Source organism: Jaculus jaculus, chromosome 19 (assembly GCF_020740685.1).
Source record: "Jaculus jaculus isolate mJacJac1 chromosome 19, mJacJac1.mat.Y.cur, whole genome shotgun sequence".
Lineage (NCBI taxonomy): Eukaryota > Metazoa > Chordata > Mammalia > Rodentia > Dipodidae > Jaculus > Jaculus jaculus.
This window is the reverse complement of record NC_059120.1, coordinates 40,119,966-40,144,578: the sequence shown is the minus strand read 5'-3', so window position 1 is coordinate 40,144,578 and position 24,613 is coordinate 40,119,966. Positions and strand designations below refer to the sequence as shown.

Below are 24,613 nucleotides of genomic sequence, written 5' to 3'. Positions count from 1 at the left end.
CCTATGTAAATCCAACCAACCAACCAACAGGTGTTAGTGCTCTCGTTGTCTTGTTAATACTGGGAACAAGGCAGGGTCTCACTGAAGCCCAGGCTGGCATCAAAGTCATGAAGATCCTCCTACCACAGCTCCCTAACGCTGGGATTAAAGGCATGAGCCACTCTGCCTGGCTGGTTCTTATGTGGGTGGCTTGGGAATTAAACCTTCGCTGGCAACTTAATTGCTGACCCATCTTCTCAGTCCCTAGGACACATTCTTTTTAGTGATTGTATAATATTTTGTAGTAATGAGCATTTGCAATTTAGTTCACTATCCTTATATTCGTGGGCATTTATTTTCAGTTGTGAAGATAGTGTAAGCAGGTGCCTTTAGCCCCTGAGCCGTCCCCGCCGCAATGGTGAAGATGTTGTAACTGCCTTCTTGCAGGTTTGCAGTAATCAACCTTGAGCTTATATCCTTACATGTTGTTACTTTCCTTTCCATGAAATAGATCTCCAGGAATGGGATTCCTGGGTTTTAAAACTTTCATTTATATATGTATGTGTTGTGTGTAGACACACCAGGGTCTCTCGCCACTGCAAATGAACATCAGATGAATGTGCCATTTTGTTTCTTGCATCCAGCTTTACATGGGTGCTGGGGAATTGAACTGGCTGACTTTGCACTTGAGCTCCTCAAGCCACTGAATCATCTCCTCAGCCTGCTTCCTGGGTTTTGTGGGGCACACCAGAGTCTCTTTTCACTGCAACAGAATGCTGGATGCTTGCTTTTTTTGTTTGTTTGTTTGTTTGTTTGTTTGTTTGTTGAGATAGGGTCTCACTCTGGCTCAGGCTGACCAGGAATTAACTCGGTAGTCCCAGGGTGGCCTCAAACTCACAGAGATCCTCCTACCTCTGCCTTTACTTGGGTGGCTGGATTATTAAACCCCAGGCCAGCAGGGTTTGCAAGCAAATGCTTTTAACCACTTAGCCATCTCCCGAGCTCCTTTAAAAATTTTAATTAACTTTTCATCTATTTGATTCTTGGGCTTTAAAGAATACTTGTATTTTGTTACTGTTATATATTTAAATTTATTTATTTTTGGTTTTTTCAAGATAGGTTTCAAGATAGCCCAGGCTGACCCAGAACTCACTCTGTAGTCCCAGGCTAGCCTCAAACTCACAGTGGTCCTCCTACTTCTGCCTCCTGAGTGCTGGAATTAAAGGTGTGCACCACCATGTTTGGCTGCTTTTATATTTGTTACGTGTGTGTGGTATTGTGTGGGTGCACACGTCTGTGGGTGCACTTGTCTGTGGGTGCACTTGTGTGCATGCATATGCAGTTGCTCTCCACTTTATTTAGGCTGAGGCAGAGCCTCTCACTGAACCCAGAGCTCATCAAGTTCACTAGTCTAGCTAGCCAGGCTGCCCTGGGTGCCCCATCTCCACCTCCCAAGCGCTGGAATAAGGGCGGGCTGCTCTGCCCGTCCGGCATGTACATGGATGCTAGGGATCCGAACCACGGTCTTCACACCTGCATGGCAAGTGCTGTAGCCACTGAGCTGTGTCCCCAGCTCCTTATGTAGTTTAGCTTTTAATGGAATGCCACTATTATTTTATTACTATTATGTGTGGGTTTTTTTCTGTGGCCCAGGCTAACCTTGGGCTTGGGCTTGAGTAACCTTCCTGCCTCAGCCTCCAGAGTAGCTGGAGCTACCAGCCCAAGCCCTGTGTCCAGCTTTAGGATGCCTGCATTTTCATTGCTTGTAGGTAGATGCTGCCATATTATTTTCTGAAGAGGGTGCCATACTTTTACCTTTCTACTAGCAATGTGAGAGTTCAATTCATTTATTTTTAATTAAGTCCCCCCCCCCTTTTTTTTTGGTTTTTCGAGGTAGGGTCTCATTCTGGTCTGGGCTGACCTGGAATTAACTTTGGAGTCTCAGGATGGCCTCAATCTCATGGCGATCCTCCTACCTCTGCCTCCCGAGTGCTGGGATTAAAGATGTGCGCCGCCACATCCGGCTTAATTCATTTTTGTTAATTATGAACTTTACTGTATGAACAAATCATGACTTGGTCCCATTCCCCTCATGCTGTTCTCTTACACCCACTTCCCCAACCCCGTTCCTCTGAGGGGCCTCCTCACGGGGGTTTATGCTGTTCACCATGAGGTTATGAATGTATCAGTCAGTGAGAGAGTTCACTTCTTTTTATGCTATTTTTATTTATTTAAGAGAGAGAAAGAGAATGGGTGTGCCAGGGCCTCTAGCCACTGCAAATGAACTCCAGACACATGCACCACTTTGTGCATCTGGCTTCATGTGGGCACCGGGGAATCAAACCTGGGTTAGGCATTGCACTGAGCTATCACATAGCCCAAAAATGTTTGTTGATACTAAATGTCACTTTAAAAAACATTCTTTTATTTATTTATTTATTTATTTGAAAGAGAAGGAGATAGAGAAAGAGAGAAAGAATGGGTGTGCCAGGGCCTCCAGCCACTGCAAACAAACTCCAGATGCATATGCCACCGTGTGCATCTGGCTTATGTGGATACAGGGAAATCAAACCTAGGTCCTTAGGCTTCCCAGGCAAGCACATTAACTGTTAAGCCATCTCTCCAGCCCTATTTTACTTTATGGTACTAGGAATTGAATCCAGGAGCCTTACACATGCTAGGTAGGCCCTGGACCACTAAGCTATAGCCTGTTTTCCAAAATACAATTTGGATTTTTGCCTTCTCTCCCTCTTTTTTTTTTTTTTTTTTTTTTTTTTTTTTTTTTTTTTTTTGGTGTAGGGTCTCGCTCTAGCTCATACTGAGCTGGAACTCATTCTGTCTCCAGCTGGCCTCACAGCGTAAGCCACTTCACCAGCTGGACTTTTGCCTTCTCCTAAAAGTCAGGTGATTTAGCTATCCAGACCACATTGTCTGCCATTCAAGCAGCACTTCCCCCTGTGGCAAGGTGTGCGCTGCCCACTTTGTACCATCCCACGAGCCCTCTTTCCTCCTAGCATTGAGCTGGGAGCCTGAAGTCAGTTTTGAAGGAAGCTATGCTGTTTTCTCATGGGAGGCTTAGGAGGGATGTGGAGTCATTCTTATACTGGTGACTCTCAGAAAGAGCCCTGCGCAACTGTGGGAGAGGGCTGCGGGCGCCGGCGGAACCCGGCTTTTACAGGCACCAGAGTTTGTGCCCCAAGCCACGGGGTTTAGTGACTGAAGAAGCTACCTCCTGCTTTCAGTCCCTTTACCCCAGACCCCTCAGCAGCCTTTGATCCTTACACGTGATTTTGAGACCTCTTGTGATTTCTTTCCTCTGAGGGGTTCTTATTTTCCTTTTCTCCCTGGGCTGTCCTGACCACAGCTGCTCTCAAACTACTACATTCCCTGGGGAGGTCCCAAACACTTCCATGGCTAGAACTACCACCAGGGAATTCTCTGATGTTATTGGACTTTGACCTTGACTTTGGCCTGAGTTGACTCAGAGCCAGAGCTGCCTTTGAACCACAGGAATCTCCAAACCCAGTCAGTGCAATGTGGACGAGATGGGTGGCTGTCCGCCTGCTGGTCTACCATCTTTTCCTGTCCACCGGCTCCACAGTGCCAGGAGCTGAGCCTTTGATATGGACATCCTGGGCACCTCCCCCTTCCTGGCCTCCATTCTCCCTCCTATGAGTCACCGATTCTGCTAATTTACGTTCTCAATATGATCAGATCTGGCCCCTCTTCTGTTTCTGTCACTGCCTCATTCAGGCCTTGGATATCTGTCTTTTAACCAGACATTTGCAACGGCTTTCTTCTAACTGGTCTCCCTGCCTACAGTCTTGCCTCCAGCATATTCATCCTCCAATCCTGATGCCAGAGTGACATGAAATGCAAGTATGATCTTGCCACTCCCCCGCTTAAAGCCCACCAGCTGCAGTGGCTCTGTAACCACAGGGTAGCCTCTGGCGTGGGCTGAAAGTAAGTGGTCACTACTACTGCTACTGCCTCGACTTGTCCTCCTCCTCCTCTCCCTGCTAACACAGATACTAATCTTCGTAGCGAATGTGCACTGAGTGTCTTCCACTATACTTTCAAATTACTTACTATCTTGTAAAAAGAAATCATGGCCAATTCAAAATTTTCTAAATGACACTGCTGTCCCTTGCTTGGGATGAAGGAGAGGGGCAGAGTTGTGGGCAGGAGGCACCGGGAAAATGTTCCTAACCACAAACAATTGTCTCTTGTGCCCTTGTGAGTGACAACGCTTATTTAGCCCTGGGAGTTATAAAGATCACCACAGGAATAGAAAATAATGCTGGAATACCCAGCACTCCCTATGAACACTGTGATCTCAAATGTGTTCACTACACATGTCAAGTGTGAGAGCATCCTTGGGCTCCTGGGTGCCAGGCTGATGGTGAGGGTCAAGTCTAGATTTTCTTTTTGGCCTTGTATACAAAACTGTGAATGTCCCTGCCCCTCTCTGCCACCTCCTGCCATTCCCTGCCTTGCACTTTCCACCGTAGTGTGACCCACCTGTGTGTGATACTGATCATTGCTCACCCTTACTGAGGTCTCCCATGTGCCAAGCACCGGGCAGAGTAGGTGGTTGCAATGGCAGCGTCTCGTGTAAGCCGCATAGCAGCCCATTAAGGCTGGTCTTGGCTATCCCCGGTGCATTTATTTGTTTTTGTGGTGCTAGGGAATTGAATCCTGGGCCTCAAATACTAGGCAAGCCCTCAACTGCTGAGCTCCTCCCCCCAGGCCAGTTCCATAGTGGAGGAAGGCAGGGCGGGGAAGTAACGCAGCTGATGTAGTACAGGTGGAGGGGTGTCGTCCAGTCCATTGCCCTTGATCTTTGCTCACCTTGAGCCCCCTCTTGCCTGTATAGTGCCCGCTCGACCTCCAGTGAGCCGTGTGGGGAAGGCTCAGTGCCTGTGCCCAGTCACCACATTGGAATGAATGGGTTTCCCCCAGCGCTCCTTGACGAAGGGCCTGGGTCTTGGGTTTTGGAGCCCCCAGCCTCTAGTGCAGTGCCTGGCACTTCCCGGGCCTCCCTCTCTCCCACCGCGCGGACGACACTGAGCTCCAGGAGCTGAAGGTTGAGCTTACTGTCCTGCTGACCAGTTTTCCTGTCTTCACCTCTCTAGGCACAAAGCCAGGCTCTTTGATCTCGGGAGAAGGATCCTTTCCCTTCCTGCTTGGGTTCCACTCCACCTGCACCCTTTGACTTCCGGTGGAAACTGCTGTCTGGTCCGCCACCTTGCCCACACTCTGGACATCCACCCTCTGCTCTCTGCTCCCCTTTCTCAGTCCTCCCCGCAGCCTGGGTCCTGTGCACGCCTCTCAGTCATCTTATCCAGCATCCCCTTGGCCTGAGCTCTTTCTACTGGGCTGTATCTTAAAGACTTATTTTTTTGTCCCAAACTGTCCCTCCCCCTAAAAAAAAAAAATTAGTTTCTTTCTCTCTGTCTTCCCGTAGTCTTCTCAGCCTGTGGCCGTAATTGGCCTTTTCTTCTCAGTGAGAAGTACACAGTCCCCCAACCTGCTGTTGAAACCAATTAATTTGCCTTGGGGAGCCCCAGCGCCCTGACAGTCCTGCTGTCCCAGGCCACGTCTCTGTCCCCCCCGTCCTGTCCGCAGCGGGGCTGGTGTCACCTCGCAGGTAGCCCCCAGGCCTTCCCCAGCGCCCTGCCCGCAGCCTCCCTGCTTCCCCTCACTTCCCAGTCTCCTCTGCTTCTGGCAGCTTTGGGAAACCTGCCCCTGGCTTCTCCTCCATGCTGTACGGGATGAAGATTGCAAATCTGGCCTTCGTCACCAAAACTCGGGTCAGGTTCTTCCGACTCGACCGCTGGACGGACGCACAGCTCCCGGAAAGCAGGCGCGTGAAGCTGGGGTCGAACATCAGCAAACACCACAGGTCGCTGCTCGCCAGGATCTTCTGTGACAGGTGGGTGCACTTTGGAGAGGGTGGGTGGGGGGAGGGAAAGAGGGAAGAAAGGAAAGAAAGAGAAGGCAGGCCATGGGGAAAGGGGGCTGTCTGGCTAAGGAAACAGGAGTTTTGCAACCTATAGTCTAGGAGGTCTCTCCCGCTCCACCCCTCCCTTGACTCCCATCTTCCCCAGGGCTGAGTATCTTCATGGGAAGCATGGGGTGGACGTGGAGGTCCAGGGGACCCACGAAGCCCGAGATGGACAGCTCCTCATACACCTGGATTTGAACCGCAAGGAGGTGCTGACCCTGAGGCTTCGGAACGGAGGACCCAAACCTGTTACCCTCACTCACCTCTTCCCTCTCTGCCTGACACATCAGTTTGCCTTCTACTATGGTGACCAGGACCTGCCCTGCTCACTGGGCCCCGGTGAGTGGCTTTCTGAAGGGAAGCAGTTCTGGTGTTCATGGGCTTGTCCCAGGCCGACGTGGGGCTTTGGAGAGGAGGGTGTCACTGTCCAGTGGGCTCTTACCATGGGATGGGGGTGTCTATGGCAGTGTCTCAACCTTACCCCCACTCACTCAGCCTCCTTCCTCCAGGTGAAACCTATGAGCTCCATGTCCACTGTAAGACCAGCTTTGTGGGCTACTTCCCGGCCACTGTGCTCTGGGAGCTGCTGGGACCAGAGGAGTCCGGATCAGAAGGAGCTAGAACTTTCTACATTGCCCGCTTCTTGGCTGCCATCGCACACAGCCCGTTGGCTGCACAACTGAAGCCCACGACTCCCTTCAAGCGCACCCGAATCACGAGAAACCCTGTAGTGACCAACCGGATAGAGGAAGGAGAGAGGCCTGATCGGTAATGCTAGCCTCCCTCCAGCCCCGTCCAGGCTAGGCATGTCCTGAACATGACAGGAAGTCCTGAGCTGGAAGCCAGAGCCTTCTTTCTGAACTGTGGGCTCCTCCCTCCTCTGGGTCTCAGAGCCCTTCCTGCATAGAAAGCGAGCTGCAGGAGAGTGACAGAGCTGGGGACGACGTGAAAACATTTCAAGTGTTTCTCTGTGGAGACCAGCAGCCTGTGGTAGACTTCTCTTGTCTTCCTTTTCCCCATTTCCTGTTCCTCCTTTCTCTTCCTTCCCTTTCTTCTTCTTTTTCTTTTTTGTGGTAAATGTGCTGAGGATTGGACCCAAGGTTTCATATATGCCAAGTATATGTTCTACCATGGAGCCAATACCATCTAGGCCTTTCTCTCTCTTTTTTTGGTTCTTCGAGGTAGGGTCTCACTCTAGCCCAGGCTGACCTGGAATTCACTATGGAGTCTCAGGGTGGCCTCGAACTCTCAGCAATCCTCCTACCTATGCCTCCCAAGTGCTGGGATTAAAGGCGTGCGCCACCACGCCCGGCTTCTCTCTCTCTCTCTCTCTTTTTTTTTTTTTTTAAATTTTTATTAACATTTTCCAAGATTACAAAATATATCCCATGGTAATTCCCTCCCTCCCCACCCCCACACTTTCCCATTTGAAATTCCATTCTCCATCATATTACCTCCCCATTACAATCAATGTAATTACATATATACAATATCAACCTATTAAGTATCCTCCTCCCTTCCCTCTCTCTCTTTTTTCAAGGTAGGGTCTTGCTCTAGCTCAGGTTGACCTGAGATCCACTGTGTAGTCCCAGGCTGGTCTCAAACATGGCAATCCTCCTACCTCTGCCTCCCGAGTGCTACGATTAAAGGGATGTGCCAGGGCTTCTAGGCACTGCAAACAGACTTCAGAAGCATGCATCACATGTGTATCTGGCTTATGTCGGTACTGGGGCATCAAACCTGGGTCCTTAGGCTTCACAGGCAAGTGCTATAACCACTAAGCCATCTCTCCAGCCCTGTATATGTTTTAAACATTCCAAGTATTGGATTTTGCAAAAATGGCCAACCTTAATCAGAGCAGCAACATGAGCTAAGGAGCTCTGCATCAAAGCAGGTACTAACTGCCCTTCAGAAGTCTCTGTTTTTTGAGATAGGGTCTTGCTCTAGCCCAGGCTGACTTGGAATTCACTATGTAGTCTCAGGCTGGCCTCGAACTCGTAGTGATCCTCCTCTTACCTCTGCCTCCCATGTGCTGGGCCACACGGACCCAGCAGTCATTATAGAAGGACCTGCAGCTGGCCATTCCCAGACTCTTTGGAGATGCGGGTTTCTATGCCAGTGACAGCTTTTCTTCCCCTGCTCCCACAGTGCTAAGGGCTATGACCTGGAGCTGAGCATGGCCTTGGGGACCTACTACCCACCTCCTCGCCTCAGGCAACTGCTCCCCATCCTTCTTCAGGGAACAAGTGTCTTCACTGCCCCAAAGGAGGTTGCTGAGATCAAGTAAGTGTCAACGCTCCGGGCCTGTACCCTTCCTGAGTGCTGGCTTCTCTCCAGCCTGTCCTCAGGGCTCTGTTCATTCATCCCCTCCCAGAGCAGGCTGTGTGCCAAGCTCTGTTCAAGGTGAATCAGTCAAGTGAGCACTTGGTCCATTCTCGTGAAGGATAGCAAGCACCTATTATTTCTTTTCTTTTCTTTTGTTATATTTTATTTATTTATTTAAGAGAGAGGGACAAAGAGGCCGATAGAGAAAGAGAGAATGGGCACACCAGGGCCTCCAGCCACTGCAAGCAAACTCCAGACACATGCACCTCCTTGTGCATCTGGCTTACATGGGTCCTGGGGAATTGAACCTGTGTCCTTAGGCTTTGCAGGCAAATGCCTTAACTGCTAAGCCATTTCCCCAGCCCTATTGTTTCTTTTTTATAAAGATTTTGCATGTGTATGTTCATATGTGTGAGGCAGCACATGTGTGCACTTTGTATGGAAGTCAATAGACAACCTTGGGTGTTATCTTCAAGAACACTGCCCACCTGTTTCTGAGGCAGGGTCTCTCAGTGGCCTGGAGCTTGACAATTAGACTATAGTGGCTGGCCAATGAGCCCCAGGGATCCTCTCTTCAATTTTGAGATTACAACATGGTCAACACATGCAGCATTTTTATGTGGGTACTGGGGATTGAATTCAGGTCCTCCTACTTGCAAGGCAAACACTTGACCTACTGAGGTATGTTCCTGACCCCAAGACTTCAGTTTCCTTTAAAAAAAATTTATCTTTTAAAAAATATATTTTATTTTTTAAATTTTTATATATTTACTTACTTGACAGAGAAAGAGGTAGGGGGAGAGAGAGAGAGAGAGTGGGCACCTCAGGGCCTCCAGCCACTGCAAACGAATTCCAGATGTATGTGCTCCTTTTGCATCTGATTAACATGGGTCCTGGGGAATCAAACCTGGGTCCTTTGGCTTTGCAGACAAATGCCTTGACTGCTAAGCCATCCCTCCAGCCCTAAAAACGTTTTATCTTTGAATGTCACCTAATAATGAGTCTACGGAGACGGACACTAAAGTAAAACTAAAAATAAAGCAGGGTATGATATGAGTTGGTGCTTTTTGAAGAAGGCAGGCCTGGCCCTCGGAGGGAGAATGACATGGGAGCTGGGTAAGAGGTACCACGGAAGCAGTGCTATGGGGAAGTGCCCTGGCCACAAAATCCTCACAACAAACATCTGAGGTCTGAGGCGGGGGGCAGGGGCGGTGGGAAGGGCAGAGCCAGGACTCTCTCTCTCCACCTGGCTCTGCTTCAGCTCCTGACCCCTCGTCTGCCTCCTCCCTTCTAGTCTTCCTTACTGCCTGAGGCTCTCTTACTTCCAGAGCTTCAGACGGGTGAGGGTTGCCTGACCCGTCCTCTTCCACCCCTGCCAGGGCCCAGCTGGAGACGACCCTGAAGTCCAAGAACTATGAGGCAAAGCTGCGGCTGCTGCTGCACCTGGAGGAGCTGCAAATGGAGCGCGACATCCGTCACTACGACCTGGAGTCGGTGCCCATGACGTGGGAACCCGTGGACCAGAACCCCGGGCTGCTCACACTGGAGGTCAGGGGCGGGGAGCAGGCGTGGTGGCTTAGTGGTTAAGGTACTTGCCTGGGCAGCCTGAGGACCCAGGTTCCATTCCCCAGTACCCGCATAAGCCAGACGCATGAGGTGCCGCATGCTTCTGGAGTTCATTTGCAGTGGCTGGGGGCCCTGGCACGCCCGTCCTCTATCTGCCTCTTTCTCTCAAATAAATAAAATAGTTTTAACATCTCCTGTGGGAGAAGCGCCACAGGTGCTGACAGGACAGGGCACTCCTAGGAAAAGGATGACCTGGTTCCTGTCCCAAAGCACAACAAGGCCAGGACCAGAGCGGGGCTGGGCATCCTGCTCCTAAAAAGGCGGAAGCAGGGTCTCACATGGATCAAGCTACCTTTACATTCACCATGTGGTCATGCCGGTTACCTTGTCGTTGCTCAAACAAAATCCCCAACAAAAATCAGGTGAGAAGAAGTTTATTTCAGTGTCCAGTTTCAGATTCCAAAAAGGCAGCAGGTCACACTGAGGCCACTGTGAGCAGAGCAGAATATAGTCCAGGAACCCAGCCCACCTCAATTAATCTAATCCAAAAAAAAAAAAAAAAAAATCCCTGACAGGCCAAAAGAGTTGTTTCCATGGTGATTCTCAATCTTGTCCAGTTGGCAACCAGGGCTTCACCATCACATTAGTGCAGGGATCGCAGACATGTGTTGCTGTGCTGGGTTTATGTGGGAGTCTTAGTCTGGAGTTTGCCTCCACTAGCTTGGTGATGTTCTTTGGGTGAAACTCTTGTTTTCTCTATGTTTTATGAATAACTTATGGGATAATTCTGGAACCCTTTCCAATGCTCATGTTTTGAAGGTGGGCACACAAGTCTAGAACTGCCCATGACGATGGATTTCTGCACATAAATACAGGTGGGAATGAAAGGAGGATTAAGTAAAGGATTAGTGCAGGAAATAAGTTTGCAACAAGGTGTTAAAGGCAGAGTAGGAACTGAGCTAGCTGGATGACAGGGCAACTAGCTGGACTGGGATGTTGGCTGCCATGTCTTAAAATCCTGCCTGGAGGTTCTGGATTCCTGAACATTCTAGGAAGACTGGGGTCCTTCCTCCTTCCCTTGCCTTGGTCTTGTAGAAGAGGAAATAGGGGATGATACAGCTCTAATGTAGATATGTGCAGCTTGGGTTAGGAGACCAGAGCCTCAGTTTTTATCCCTCAGGTTTAGAGAACCTGGGATGAGACTCTCCAATGGTCATCTAATAGATAAGAAAAACTTGCTTATTTTCTTACCCTCTAGGTCCCTGGCGTGGCTGAGAGCCGCCCCTCAGTGCTACGGGGTGACCATCTGTATGCCCGTTTGTCGTCTGAGATCCACCAGGAGGACCCCATTACATACAAGGGCTTTGTGCACAAGGTGGAATTAGACCGGGTCAAGCTGAGCTTTTCCCCGAGGTGCGTTGGGGAAAGCCTTCAGGCTCCTCTAAGGTCACGGGATAGGAGATGTTGCTTCCTGAGGTGACTTGGACCCTGAGTCAGGGCAGAAGGTATTTCTATAGGATAGGCCACCCCAGCAACTTCCTCTTCCACAGATCTTTGTTTGAAAGTCTTGGGAGGAAGGGGTAGAGTCATGTGAGGTTGTGTCCTGGCTTTTCACTGTCCACCACATCTGACTAGAGCTTTTCTTCTCTTCCCCGCCCAAAGCCTCCTGAACCGCTTTGTGGATGGGCTGACCTTCAAGGTGAACTTCACCTTCAACCGCCAGCCCCTTCGAGTCCAGCACAGGGCCCTGGAGTTGACGGGGCGCTGGTTGCTGTGGCCCATGCTTTTCCCTGTGGCCTCCCGTGGGGCCCCGCTGCTGCCCTCAGATGTGAAGCTCAAGTGAGACTGGGGCAGGGCTTTGGGGTACTTGGGGTATGGGTACTGGGAATGGAGCAGTCCCAGAGGCCTCTGGGATGCTGGATGACCTCAAGTTCATGTTCCTGGCCCCTCTACTAGGCTGTATGATCGGAGTCTAGAGTCAAACCCAGAGCAGCTGCAGGCCATGAGGCACATTGTTCTGGGAACCACCCGGCCAGCCCCCTACATCATCTTTGGGCCTCCAGGTACTGGCAAGACTGTCACATTAGTGGAGGCCATTAAGCAGGTGAGGCTGAACACAATCCCAGGACCTGTGTTCTGAATCCCCTAGCCCCTTGCAAGTGCCCACAATTCTGATTCCTTCCAGCTTCTGAAAGTTCCACACCTGAGCAGCCATCAAAAGAGGAGGTGGGGAGTTAGGGTCATTAGCACTGTTGTGCAGGGTGGGCACTGAATCACGTGTGGAGTCACCATTCATGTTTCAGTTATCCCAAGCATGTATGTGAACCTCAGGTTATCTAGCATTAAAGTATTACTGAGCCTAGCAGGGGGCTGGGAATGAGAACTTGCCTTTTATGTCAGGACCTCCCTCAGCTGTGGGAAGCAAATGCCCCAACCTGAGGCACCAGTCTCAGAAAGTGCTCCCAGCACTGTGCTCTTCTGCATCTCAGGTGGTGAAGCACTTGCCCAAAGCCCACATCCTGGCCTGCGCCCCATCCAATTCCGGAGCAGACCTCCTCTGTCAGCGGCTCCGAGTCCACCTGCCCAGCTCCATCTACCGCCTCCTGGCTCCCAGCAGGGACATCCGCTTGGTACCCGAGGACATTAAGGTACATAGGAAAGCACAGAGAGCCAAGGGATAATGGATGCCTTGGAGGCCCTCAGAGCAGACCCAGAGACTTGCTGTGTGATGTCAGGTTGGTCAGGACTTCTCTCAGGACTTGTTTCCTTGTCTGTAAAGTGAAGGAGGCAGCTAAGTCAGAATGGGTGGCCCACAGCCAAAGTGAGGGTCAGATATGGTAAAGCCAGGCTGATTTCTCTTGTCCCTTTGTTGTCCACAGACCTGCTGTAACTGGGATGCTAAGAAGGGGGAGTATGTGTTTCCCTCCAAGAAGCAACTACAGGGATACCGGGTCTTAATTACTACCCTCATCACTGCCAGCAGGTGGGGATTGTGTGAGGGTGCGGGTCTTAGTTGTTAGTGTAAGTAAAGGGGTACAGGGCGAGAGGCATGGGAGAGAAGGGTCCTGTGGGTGCGGTGAAATGAGGGGCCAACTTGGGTGTGTATTTAGGTTTGGTAGTTGGGTGTCTGGGAGTAACCTCTTCCTGGTTTGATGCCACCTAGGTTGGTGTCTGCTCAGTTTCCCATCGATCACTTCACTCACATCTTTATCGATGAGGCTGGTCATTGCATGGAGCCTGAGAGTCTGGTGGCCATAGCAGGTGAGAGGCTCAGCATGGGCCACGGCTGCGCCACCCTGCAAGAGTCAGGGAAATCCCACCTTTCTCCCTGTGCCTCTTCTGCATCATAGGTCTGCTGGAAGTCAAGGACACAGGCAGTCCAGGAGGGCAGCTGGTGCTGGCAGGAGACCCTCGGCAGCTGGGGCCCGTGCTGCGTTCACCACTGGCGCAGAAGTACGGACTGGGGTACTCTCTGCTGGAAAGACTGCTCACCTATAACACCCTGTACAAGAAGGGCCCTGACGGCTACGACCCCCAGTTCATTACCAAACTGCTTCGAAACTACAGGTATCCCTGCCCCTGCCTCCCTTGCTGCCCCTTGCCTTCATGCTGTCCATAAACTGGCAGAGGAGGCCTCCTTTCTAGCCTCATCACAGCTACTCATCTGTGTGACTTAGCAAGTGGTTTCATCCTGGACCAGTGACTTATCTGAATATTGGAGGTGTTCAGTCACCAAGATGTATCTGGGTTGGGTCTAAGTTTCTAGGCAATCCAAAGAGAAATGAGGAAAAACAAGAATGCAGGTTTTCAGTAAAACCATTGTGTCATAAGTTATATACAGCTGTGGCCTATATGCTTGTTTTTATTTTTGGGGATGGTGCTAAGTATTGAGCCCAGGACCTTGCATATCTTGGGCAAGTGCTGTACCATTGATGTCCATGTTCAGCCTAACTCCTCTCTTTGAGTCAGGGTCTGTATGTATTGCTCAAATTGGTCTTAATTCCTAGGCTCAAGTGATCCTCCTGCCTCAGCCTCCTAAGTAGCCAATAGTATGGATGCACCTCACCCCATCCATTATACATGCTTCTTTTAGTAAATGAGTTCAGACATCACCAATGCATAGCCGAGTTCTACACTGTCAGTGACAGTCTAGTGAATGTAAGCTGTGCTGTGGTGGCACACGCTTATAATACCAACGTTCAGGAAGTTGAGACAGGATTGTGAGTTTGAGGCCAGCCTGGAAGAAAAGGCCAGGCCAGGCATGATGGTGCATGCCTTTAATCCCAGCACTCTGGAGGCAGAGGTAGGAGGATCACTGTGAGTTGGAGGCCACCTTGAGGTACACAGTGAATTCCAGGTCAATCTGGGATGAGTGAAACCCTACCTTGAGAAACCATAAGAAAACAACAATAACAAAAGGAATGAAAGAAAAAAAGAAGAAAAACAGGAAAAGGGCTGGAGAGATGGCTTAGCAGTTAAGGTGCTTGCCTGTGAAGCCTAAGGACCTGGGTTCAATTCCCCATTACACATAAAAGCCAGCTGCGCAAGGTGACGAATTTGTCTGGAGTTATTTGCAATGGCTAGAGACCCTGGTGTGCCCATTCTTTCTGGGCCTCATTCTCTCCCTCTCGAAAATAAGTTAATTAAAATACAGGAAAAGGATAGATGATAATTTGTTTTTTTGTTGTTTTTTTGTGCTATCTTTGCATTATAAAACTCGAGAGTGGGGCCTAATTTCTAGGGTTTTTGTTTTTGTTTTCTGTTTCCCTTGGTAGGGTTTCACTCTAGCTCAGGCTGACCTGGATGAAATGCACTATGTAGTCTCAGGGTAGCCTCGAACTCACAGCGATCCTCCTATCTCTCTGCCTTCCGAGTGCTGGGATTAAAGGCATGCAACCACCACGCCCGGCAATTTCTGGGTTTTTAAAAGTCATTTGGTCAGTGAAAGCCTAGCTTGGGTGCTTTGTGGAGCCACATTTGGCTCACCACGTTTGGTTAAGCTTCCTGTGGTTTGCAGCGCTGGGATTAGACAGGAGATGAACGTGTCCTGTGCAGGGCAGGAGGCTAGTTGGGGCGGCCTTCGGTCTTGCTCTTCCTCCTCCTACCTCCTAGGTCTCATCCCACCATCCTGAACATTCCTAACCAGCTGTACTACGACGGGGAGTTGCAGGCCTGCGCTGACCGGGTGGATCGAGAGCGCTTCTGCCGCTGGGAGGGGCTGCCCCGGCAGGTGAGGCCGGGCTGGGCGGAGCTCGCGTCTCCCCTGGGATGGGCCCCTCCTGGGAAGGCGGGGCAGTGAGTGGCTCTGAGCAGACACTGTGGGACTCGCACTTTATCACCATGGGCTGGAATCCCTGAGTACCTGAAAGGGTTTGGGGACTGGATGGGGGGGGGCAGGGACATTCAACTGAGGGCTTCACCCTCACCCCACGCCCAGGGCTTTCCCATCATCTTTCATGGCGTCATGGGCAAAGATGAGCGTGAGGGCAATAGCCCATCCTTCTTCAACCCTGAAGAGGCTGCCACAGTGACTTCCTACCTGAAACTGCTCCTGGCCCCTTCCTCCAAGAAGGGCAAAGCTCGCCTGAGCCCCCGAAGTGTGGGGGTCATCTCCCCGTACCGGAAGCAGGTCAGGCCTTCGGCTCCCAGAAGGGCGGACTTGCTGCTTCTAACCTGCCTCGGGGACCTCCTCGCCTGGGAGTGATGGCATGCGAGAAAGGCACCTTCTCCCCGCTCCAGGTGGAGAAAATCCGGCACTGCATCACCAAACTTGACCGGGAGCTGCGGGGACTGGATGACATCAAGGACTTGAAGGTGACAGTTCTGCTCCCTGCCTTTCACGTGCCACTCATTTCTCCACACCAGAGACCTCGTGCCTTGAGATGGAAGTGCGCTGTCCCCAGGAGGCCTGCGTGTTTAACAAGCACCCATTCTTGATGCCATTCTTTTTAAAAAAAATTTAGTATTATTATTAGTTTATTTGACAAAGGGGGAGAGAGAATGGGTGTGCCTGGGCCCCCAGCCACTACAAACGAACTCCAGATGTGTGCGCCCCCTTGTGCATCTGGCTAACGTGGGTCCTGGAGAATAGAACCTGTTTCCTTAACCGCCAAGCCTTCCCTCCAGCTCCTCTTGACGCCGGGCCGATTTGCGGCCCCTGCCCTGAGGGTGAAGTCCAAACTCCACACCTCACCCGGCAGTCATGTGATATCGCCACCCCGCCCCCTCCCTCAGTAGCTTCCCCGAGGCGGTGCCCTCGTGACCCTGATGCAGCTAAAAGTCACCTGAAGAGCTTTTAATACAGCCAGTGCCAGGGCCCCACCCAGCTCTCTGGGGGCAGAGCCAGGGCATCAGTGTTTTCTTTTTACAGCTCCTCAGGTGATTTTGACAGGCAGCCAGACTTGACTGCTTATGACTGAAAGTCTGACCTGGAGACCTGGTTCTGGCCCAGGGTTGTATGTAGACAGCACAGCAAGTGCTTGGGGACTGTCTCCAGGGAAGTTCCAGAAGCCCCGCGCAGTCCCCGAGTTCTTCCCGAATGCCTTTGCTTTGCACACTCTCCCAGCCCCGCCCCGCCCCATCGGTCGGGTTTCAGTTCATTTCCACAGTATGCCTCCTGGCCTGGCCTGGCCCTCACCCCACTGATGGCCAGTTCCAATGACTTATTTGTACCCTCCTTGCAGCCCAAGCTCCCTGGGGCAGCTTGGTTCCCCTGGTCTCAGGTCTTGTCTTCCATCCCAGGTGGGCTCTGTGGAGGAATTCCAAGGGCAAGAACGCAGTGTCATCATCATCTCCACCGTGCGAAGCAGCCAGAGCTTTGTACAGTTGGATCTGGACTTTAACCTCGGTTTCCTTAAGAACCCCAAGGTGGGAAGGCTTGTGGATGGCAGGAACGAATTCCCCCTCAGGTCCCTTCCCATCCATGACTCTACCACTTCTTCCTTCCAGAGGTTCAACGTGGCTGTGACCCGGGCCAAGGCTTTGCTCGTTGTAGTGGGCAACCCCCTCCTCCTGAGCCATGACCCCGACTGGAAAGCGTGAGCATTCCCACCCCATGCTCCCTCTTGGTGGCTCCAAACCCCAGTCTAGGGCCGGTGTCTTTATTAAGCACGCACTTACTGCTTCATTAGTAGGCAGATCTGTTAATGCTCTCCCAACACCCTCACTGAATGGAAAACGAGCTACGGGAGGGCTGAGCCTGTCCTGCACAGCCAGCTCCCCATGCCAACATCCCGGTACCTCACAGATTCCTGGAGTTCTGCAGAGAAAACGGGGGCTACACTGGATGCCCCTTTCCTGACAAACTGGACCTGCAGCAGGGACAGAATTTACTCCAAGGTCTAAGCAAACTCAGCCCCTCTACCTCAGGTATGGCTGGGCTGGGCTGGGGGCTGGTGGGTGAGGAAGACTAAGGAAACACTGCATACTCCCTCTCTCCCCAGGGCCCCACCGGCAGGATGGGGAGGACGGAGAGCGCCTGTCGCTGCAAGTGGAGCAGGAATGGAGGAATGAGCTCTGAAGCACCGCCGCCTACCTTCTCACACCAGCTAAGCCTTATCGCTGCCCGCCCTGCCCCAGAACTCAGCCCAGCCGCCCCTGCAAGAGTCAGGAAGGCTGGTGAAGTTTACAGCTCAAGCCATCCTCTACCCCTTCCCCTGCTAGGGAAACCGACCCAAGCTGCTAAGAATTGGGGGAAGGGAGAGGAAGAAAAGCTTTGTTCCCTCCTCCTTCTGCAGTACTTAGGGATTGAACCCAGAGCATCAAACATGCTACGCAAGCACTAAAGAAAGTCTTAAAAAAAAAAACACTGTTCTATGCAAAAGCCTCTTGTGTCTCCTCAGCCTGGTCGAGCTTCGTGCGCCCCTAAACTGACCCTGGAGGAGGTGGTTAATTCTCCCTTTGACCACGCCCCTTTATAGCTCCCACGTGGAGGGGAGGAAACCCAATAGACTTGGAAGCCACCCACAGGCTTCTAAGTTTAGCCCCCGCTGTAGACCACTCCCCTCGCCCTCCCGAGGCCTGTAGCCAGGCATGACCTCATCTTTTACTCCAGACTCCACCCTGCCCCCTCCCGCCTTTGCAGACAGGGGCCCAGCTTGGAAGAGAAGAGCGGGATGGGGCTCGGCAGGCAGCCAAGGTGGACCAGGAAAGACAGGAAGCTGCCACACACGTTGGAACCTTTGACCTTTATTAACCCCCCTCCCCCAAGCACAGCCAGTGAGCAGGCCACAACCCAAAACAGAAACCCTAGTCCCTACCCTAAACTCGTGAGCCAAAGTGTATAAAGTGCTGGTGTGTGACATGCGGAAGGCCATAGGGAGCAAGGGCCCCACCTCTGGAACAAGGCAGCAGGAGGAGAGGGTCCTGCTCGGGAAGACTGGGGTGCCAGTAGTTCCCACAGGAGGGAGGTCCCGTCACCTCCACTTGGGGCAGGAGGGAACTGAAAAGGGAGCCTTCAGCCTGGAGTCCTACAGGGTGGGGAATTTGTACCCCTGTGATGAAAGACAAAGGAGAAGGGGCCCAGCCGTGGAGGCCTCAGAGAATGGGGCAGCCCCTCCGGCGCTTATTTTTGCGGACCTGGAGGCCAGCCCGGGTGGCCATTTCAAATACCTCCCGCACCCCTTCCTTGGTCTTGGCTGAACACTCAAGGTAGCCAAAGGCACTGATTCGGTTTGCCATGTCCCGACCTTCCTCGGATCGAACAGGCTCCTGAGAAGACAAAGATACAGGTCACTGGGGGGCACCTTTTGCCCTAAGAACGTAACTAGAATAAGGATCCTGCAGTCTGGCCTCATATACGAGCCAGGCCCCAGCTATCATTTTCCAGACCAGGGACGTAAAACTCCAGTTACCTCAAGTCTTAGTAAGATGCAGAAATCTCAAGTGTATTCCTCCTGCCAAGGCCTATACCCTATGGTACCTATTTATCTGAGGGAGTTAATCCACTTCTTCTGGACCTTCCATTCTCTTCCCTCTGTCTATAGCTACTGAAGGAATACTTTTGCCATCGTGTAGAGCTCAATCCGTCCCCAGTTAAATTTCTTGCCATAATTATCCTCCCAAAACAGCTTACCTTCACAGCTTCCTCTAATACAGTAGTCCTTCAGCTAGAGAGCTATGTAACCAGCCTCTGGTGCCCTGAGCCTCCCTCAGAGGGGTGCTTTCATCAAGTCTCTGCATCCCCAAAGACATGTCAGCCAGTAAGCGGTAATAAGTAAAAAGGCCAAATGCCCTTGGACAGGTCACACTTCTCTTGATACGTCACTAGATACAAAGTTCCCTTCTAGTTCCTGCTGAGGTGCAAGTACGGGAGTAGGAGGCAGACATTATAGTCTAAGGTGGGGTCATCAGCAGCCTTCCATCCCCGCGGGCAACCCTCCCCAGAGGCTGCTGAATCCACCCACCTGCTTCATCTTGGCCAGCTCTCTCCGGGTATGATCATCTTGCCTCAGGTCCTTCTTATTCCCCACCAAGATGATGGGCACGTTGGGGCAGAAGTGCTTCACCTCTGGGGTCCATTTCTCAGGAATGTTTTCTGCACAGACATGCCCCCCCCCCAAACACACTTAGTAATGCCAGAGGCTATATTCAGCAGGACAGCCCCTTTTATACCACAAACCCTTCCCAGTATGCACCTCCTAACGTTTCTATAACAAGAGACCCACAGGGCTTATGTGTTCGCAGCATGTCTCCCCAAGTATCTGGAGGTGGCTGGTCCCTGCTCCAAAGCCCTTACCCAGACTGTCAGGGCTGTCAATGGAAAAGCACATGAGGATGACATCCGTGTCCGGGTAGGAGAGGGGCCGCAGGCGGTCATAGTCCTCTTGTCCGGCTGTGTCCCATAGAGCCAGCTCCACCTGACACAGAGTTCATGAGTAGCTGATCTGAGACTGCAGCCCTCCCTAAAGCCTCTGGTCCCTTAAGCTTGAACATGTATCTACTGAGCACCTGCAATGTAACAGGCACTATGCTGACCGGTCACAAAGTGAACTCAGTAAGTCTGAAGTCCAAGACGTGTTCATCTTTGTCAGTGTGACTGCCATTGTGAGCACCGTGTTATTTAATTCTCACAACCCTTTGGGGAGGGTCTTGCCCTCACTTCGCTCATTCATGTAAAGCCCTAACTAAAGGGACTGGGCTCAGATTCCAGAGCCAGTATGTGGTAGAACCAGAGCACATCCAGATTTTCTAAGGCTCATTTTCACATTCTAATTTTTGCTGGTCCCAGCAAAGAAAATGAAACCAAGATGTGCAGGGTGGGAAGAAAGGACTGGTTAGGGTCCTACAGAACCAGGGGCAGGGTTCCCAGGCAGGCTAGGAAGAGATTTGTGGCCTTCACCTGCTTGCCGTCCACCTCAATGTCCGCAATATAGTTCTCAAAGACGGTAGGGACGTAGACCTCTGGGAACTGATCCTTGCTGAAGACAATAAGGAGGCAGGTCTTGCCACAGGCACCATCACCCACGATCACCAACTTCTTTCGGATTGTAGCCATGGCTGGGACTGGCAAGCAAGAAGCAGTGGGGGTTCAGGGGAAAACTAGTAAGTCCAAAAACCACTTCTAGGGTCCTTCCAAACCTTTCCAGACCCAAGGCAACAGGGAAAATAAGGGAAGAGAGGAAAGGGGGCTTGCTGAAGTGTCTTGCCAAGAACCATTCCTGCAGGCAAAAAAACCCCTTGAAATACCATGTCTCTAGTCAGGGCCAGGTTTTTCCAAGTTATAATAGAGCAATGGGAGGAGGAAGATGCCACTCGGGAGCCCCAAAATATGGGTTTGAATCTCACTCAAGAGATACCACACCTCAAAAGGTGCTAGGGTGCTTCCCAAACTAGTTTTTATCTGTTTTTCTTTTAACCTTATCAGTTTTAAGTCAGACTTCATTTGTTATTCTTGCTGCTACAAGCAAATGCCCATCTGACTTTACATGGGTAGCTAGGGAAATGAACCCCAGCTAGCAAGCTTTCCAAGCAAGCATCTTTAACCACTGAGCAATCTTCCCAGACCTCTGTTACCAGGTCTTTTGATACCTTTATTTATTTTTGATCTTTCGAGGTAGGGTCTCACTCTGGTCTAGGCTGACCTGGAATTAACTATGTAGTCTCAGGGTGGCCTCGAACTCATGGCAATCCTACCTCTGCCTCCTGAGTGCTGAGATTAAAGGCATGCCTGACTTCGGGTTTTTGATACTTTTAAAGTTCACTAAAGTGAAATCTAGATTGTCCTTCAGCAAAAGTTGTGTTTGCCTGGTCACAAAGAAGAGTTCAGTTACTGATGATAGGAAGATAAGGTAAGGAATACTCAGCCCCTGGATTCCCCAATTATGGTGACCATTTTGGCAAAACTATCTCTGTCCCTAATGGCTTTCCCATTTCGACAAAAGTAGAGAACTGAGGCTCAGTGAGGTTCCGAGCTGTGTTCGGAGTTGTTAATACATGACCAGCAGGGATACCACACAAAGCCAGGTTGTGTAATCCAGTCTATCTTCGACATGGCACTCCAGAGATGCTCAGGGGATCATAAGCAGTGATACCCAGCAACGGGACAGTGGTGGCAGCTGGCTGGCTTCTCCCGCCACCCCCTCTCCACCCCTTCCCCAAAGCCTGAAGCTACACAAAGGAGGCTCAGTCTTGGCAGTGCCCTCAGCTCACGGTCGGGCAGCTTGCCTTGGTCCCCACTCCCCCACCCCTTCCTCTTAGGCCTGGCAGCAACACTGGGTCACTCAGCCTGCAGCAGGGGACAATGACCACACTGTGGGGAGCTACGCATCCACTACAGCAAGTGAGCAAAATCCACCCGGGGAAATCACCTCCACCCGATCTCTGCAGCAGCCCCTTCCTCCCTCGGTCCAGCTCACTCTTCCGCCCCGCCCACCCCTCCCTGGTGACTCAGGACGTGGAGTCAGTTTCCTAGGGTTTGCATGTGTCCCGGTCTCCAACAAGAGCCAGCAGCAGCTCATCACACCTCTGTGGCTTTCCAGACTTCCTCCTCTCCTGCAGAGAGGAGCTGGCCTCCAGGTGGCTGGGGTTCCCAGGCCTACAGCCTGGAAGGAAGCTAGCAGCCTGGGCTCCGAAGCAGAAACGAACAGGGAGGGAGCTAAGCCTGGGCTGGGAGGAGCCCCAAAACAGACAAATGAGGACCAGTCCCAGACCAACCAGGCAGAGAGCAGTCAAGAAGGGGACAGTAACCCGATCTCGGCCCCAAACCTGGCTCTTCCTTTCAGTCAGCCCCACATCCTGTCTGCCTGGGCTGAACTCCTCTACTCCAGCACCCACCACCACCCCCACCCCACACTCTAGCCTGAGCCTGCCTTTTGGGAAGCAGAATACTCCAGGCCCAGGCTGGCTCTTTTCAACAGTGGGATCCTGGGTGGCCCTTCCTTCCCCTCCCCAAACACAATCACCAAGCCAGGATGCGAAGGGAGAGGACATGCATGAGTCACAGAGAATTTATAGGAGTTGAGAGTACACAGCCATACTCTTCCCTGGCACTCCAAGACAGGGAAGACGGGAAGGCACTTACCCTACCAGCAGATCCCCTCCAAAAACGGGATCCTTGAGAATTTTACCCAGGTAACTGACAGGATTTCATCCAACTCCTCGACCCGCTCCCATTAGTTTAACTAGTACAGCTGTGGGAAGTCGGGCTAACCCCAACCGGGAGGGCCAGTGTCGGCGGGACAATCACCACCTGGCTCAATGCTCACTCCAGCATTGAGTACACCACTGCTCTCACAGCAAAGTGACGGGCAGGTGATCAGAAGAGGAGGCCAGAACGTCAGGACAGGCTCTGGTTGGGCCAGTGCTGGGGACTGGGGACACTAGGCCCAAGTCCAAGATGGCATGGACAACAGCTCCCTGTGAGAGTTAGCCCCAGAGGAGCTGGTGCCCCACTGACCTGAAGGGACAACCAAAGCTCACACAGGGCTTGGAGCAGACTGTAGAACTCCTGGGGCCTTCCCGAGTCAAGACACTGGCCCGCTCCTCATTCCCTTGATTTCCCAGGTGACCCTTGCAGTCTGCTCACTTCCCCCCGAGATTTAGACAAGGAATCCTACCTATCCAGCTATATAGCTCTTCAACTCTGAAGGTGCGGGAGGAACTCCCGATAACTCCACCCCCGACACTTTTAAAACTGCTTTGGATATGTGGGCAAGGGGAAAGATGAGAAAGATGAGTTTTGCTTTTTGCTTCTTCTTCTTCCTACACACTTTCAGAAGAAAAAGCGGGCTTCTTCCTGGACGTCCCTAATCCCAGACTGGCTCCAAAACCCGCGTAAGGTGAAGCCCAGCCCCGCTGGGGAGTGGCAGCCTCGCCCCTACCTCGTACCCCAGTGTGGGGCCGGGAGGACTCCCACCCCTAGCCGGACTCAGACCCACGTCGAGCCGCCTCCTTTCGGGGAGCTGGAGCGGCTTGGGCAGGGCTCTCTCGGGGATCCAAAGGGAGCTCCCGGCCGGCAGGGGAGGTTCCGGGAAGCAGGGCGGGGATGGGAAGGGAAGAGCCGTGGGGTCGCGATCCCAAGAGGCGAGGGTTCCCGGTGGGACCTCTCCGCAGCTCCTAACTGCAGGCCGGAGAGGAGCTGGACCCCCGCGCAGCGCGGACGCGGCGTCCAAGGGACAGAGCGCGGAGCCCGGCCCGAGCTCCCGCGCGCGCGGGGAAGGGAAGGTGCCCCGCCGGGGCCGAGGTCCCCCCGCCGCCCCCAGCCCGGGCCCCGGGTACCTTCCGCTCCGCCGCCTCCAGCTGCGCGGCCGGTGCCGGAGGCTGAGACTGACCCGAGGGCCCCGCCCCGCTCTCCAGCGCCGCGCCGGGGCGGGGCGGGGCGGGCGGACTGGGGGAGGGTCGGCCGGGGACGGCCCAGGGCTCGGCCCGCCTCGGGGCTCAGCCTCCGCGGCCGCGGGTCCCCCTCGCTGCGGGCGGGCGCTGGGCGCGCACCGCCGGGAAGGATGCCCGGGCAGCGGAGAAGTGGGCGCCCGGCGCGATGGAGGGCGGGCGGACCCCCGAGGACCCACGGCTTTCCAGCCCTTGGGGGCGGACCGGCGGGCGTCGGGGACGTCGAGACGCTCCTCGGGCGGGGTCCGGAAGGGCCGCTGCTGCCCTCCGGTGGCCAAGCTGCCCTCGGCGGCGGCCCCGCCCCCGCCCCCGCCGAGATGCACTAGGCAAAGGCGGCGCCCGCCCGAGGGGGCGGGCAGTGCAGGAGCTGCCCATCCTCGGCCGCCGGACCCGGTGCCCGGCTAAGAGCAGGCCGACGTCATCTCTTGCCCTGAAGGCCTTTTTAGGACCTGTGGCCCCGGACCACCGCCCCACGACCATGACCTTCCTTCCTCCGCGTGGAATTTCCCTAAGTACTGCTCTAAGCACACTCCTGGAAGGGCTTCCGGATACCCAGCTGCGAACTCGTTTTGCACTCTTGTGATATTGTTTTTTGCTATTAGGAACCTTGGTGTGTTTCCTAGGGTATTTACCTAACCGTATGTATCTCCTTGCCTGTAAATCTCTGAGGTGTTGAGTGTAGGAGGAAGTCTAAGAACATTTTGTTTACCTATGTTGGGTTCTTTAGATACACAGATCTTTGGGTTTTTTTTTTTTTTTTTTTTTTTTTTTTGCCTATAAAGAAACTAAAGCTGCCTTTAATCTCAGCACTCGGGAGGCGGAGGTAGGAGGATCACCGTGAGTTCGAGGCTGCCCTGAGACTACATAGTGAATTCCAGGTCAGCCTGGGCTACAGCAAGACCCTACCTC

The 24,613-nt window shown here is 52.6% G+C and overlaps 2 protein-coding genes across 6 annotated transcripts in view; one reads left to right on the top strand and one right to left on the bottom strand.

The window, feature by feature from the left end:
• Mov10 (Mov10 RISC complex RNA helicase) overlaps positions 1-17,699 on the top strand; it is a 28,543-nt gene extending 10,844 nt beyond the window's left edge. For 4 of the 5 annotated variants that reach the window (XM_045138432.1, XM_045138436.1, XM_045138433.1 and 1 more), the window contains exons 3-21: positions 5,711-5,914; positions 6,090-6,325; positions 6,496-6,754; positions 8,135-8,269; positions 9,691-9,859; positions 11,136-11,290; positions 11,540-11,716; positions 11,834-11,981; positions 12,367-12,525; positions 12,757-12,860; positions 13,041-13,138; positions 13,228-13,444; positions 14,990-15,107; positions 15,315-15,506; positions 15,617-15,691; positions 16,619-16,744; positions 16,826-16,914; positions 17,124-17,245; positions 17,320-17,699. In XM_045138432.1, coding sequence (XP_044994367.1) covers positions 5,711-5,914; positions 6,090-6,325; positions 6,496-6,754; positions 8,135-8,269; positions 9,691-9,859; positions 11,136-11,290; positions 11,540-11,716; positions 11,834-11,981; positions 12,367-12,525; positions 12,757-12,860; positions 13,041-13,138; positions 13,228-13,444; positions 14,990-15,107; positions 15,315-15,506; positions 15,617-15,691; positions 16,619-16,744; positions 16,826-16,914; positions 17,124-17,245; positions 17,320-17,396 — 2,860 coding nt within the window. In that variant the 3' untranslated portion in view covers positions 17,397-17,699. The remainder of the gene's footprint in view (positions 1-5,710; positions 5,915-6,089; positions 6,326-6,495; positions 6,755-8,134; positions 8,270-9,690; positions 9,860-11,135; positions 11,291-11,539; positions 11,717-11,833; positions 11,982-12,366; positions 12,526-12,756; positions 12,861-13,040; positions 13,139-13,227; positions 13,445-14,989; positions 15,108-15,314; positions 15,507-15,616; positions 15,692-16,618; positions 16,745-16,825; positions 16,915-17,123; positions 17,246-17,319) is intronic. The other variant, XM_045138435.1, reaches the window with a different exon arrangement.
• Positions 17,700-18,044: 345 nt separating this feature from the next.
• On the bottom strand, positions 18,045-23,662 carry Rhoc (ras homolog family member C). Its single transcript, XM_045138744.1, has 5 exons — positions 23,594-23,662; positions 20,217-20,380; positions 19,614-19,734; positions 19,282-19,412; positions 18,045-18,586 (listed from the first exon to the last, which is right to left on the bottom strand). Exons 2-5 carry the CDS (start codon positions 20,370-20,372, stop codon positions 18,413-18,415), a joined length of 582 nt encoding a protein of 193 aa, XP_044994679.1. The 5' UTR covers positions 20,373-20,380; positions 23,594-23,662; the 3' UTR covers positions 18,045-18,412.
• Positions 23,663-24,613: the final 951 nt, after the last annotated feature.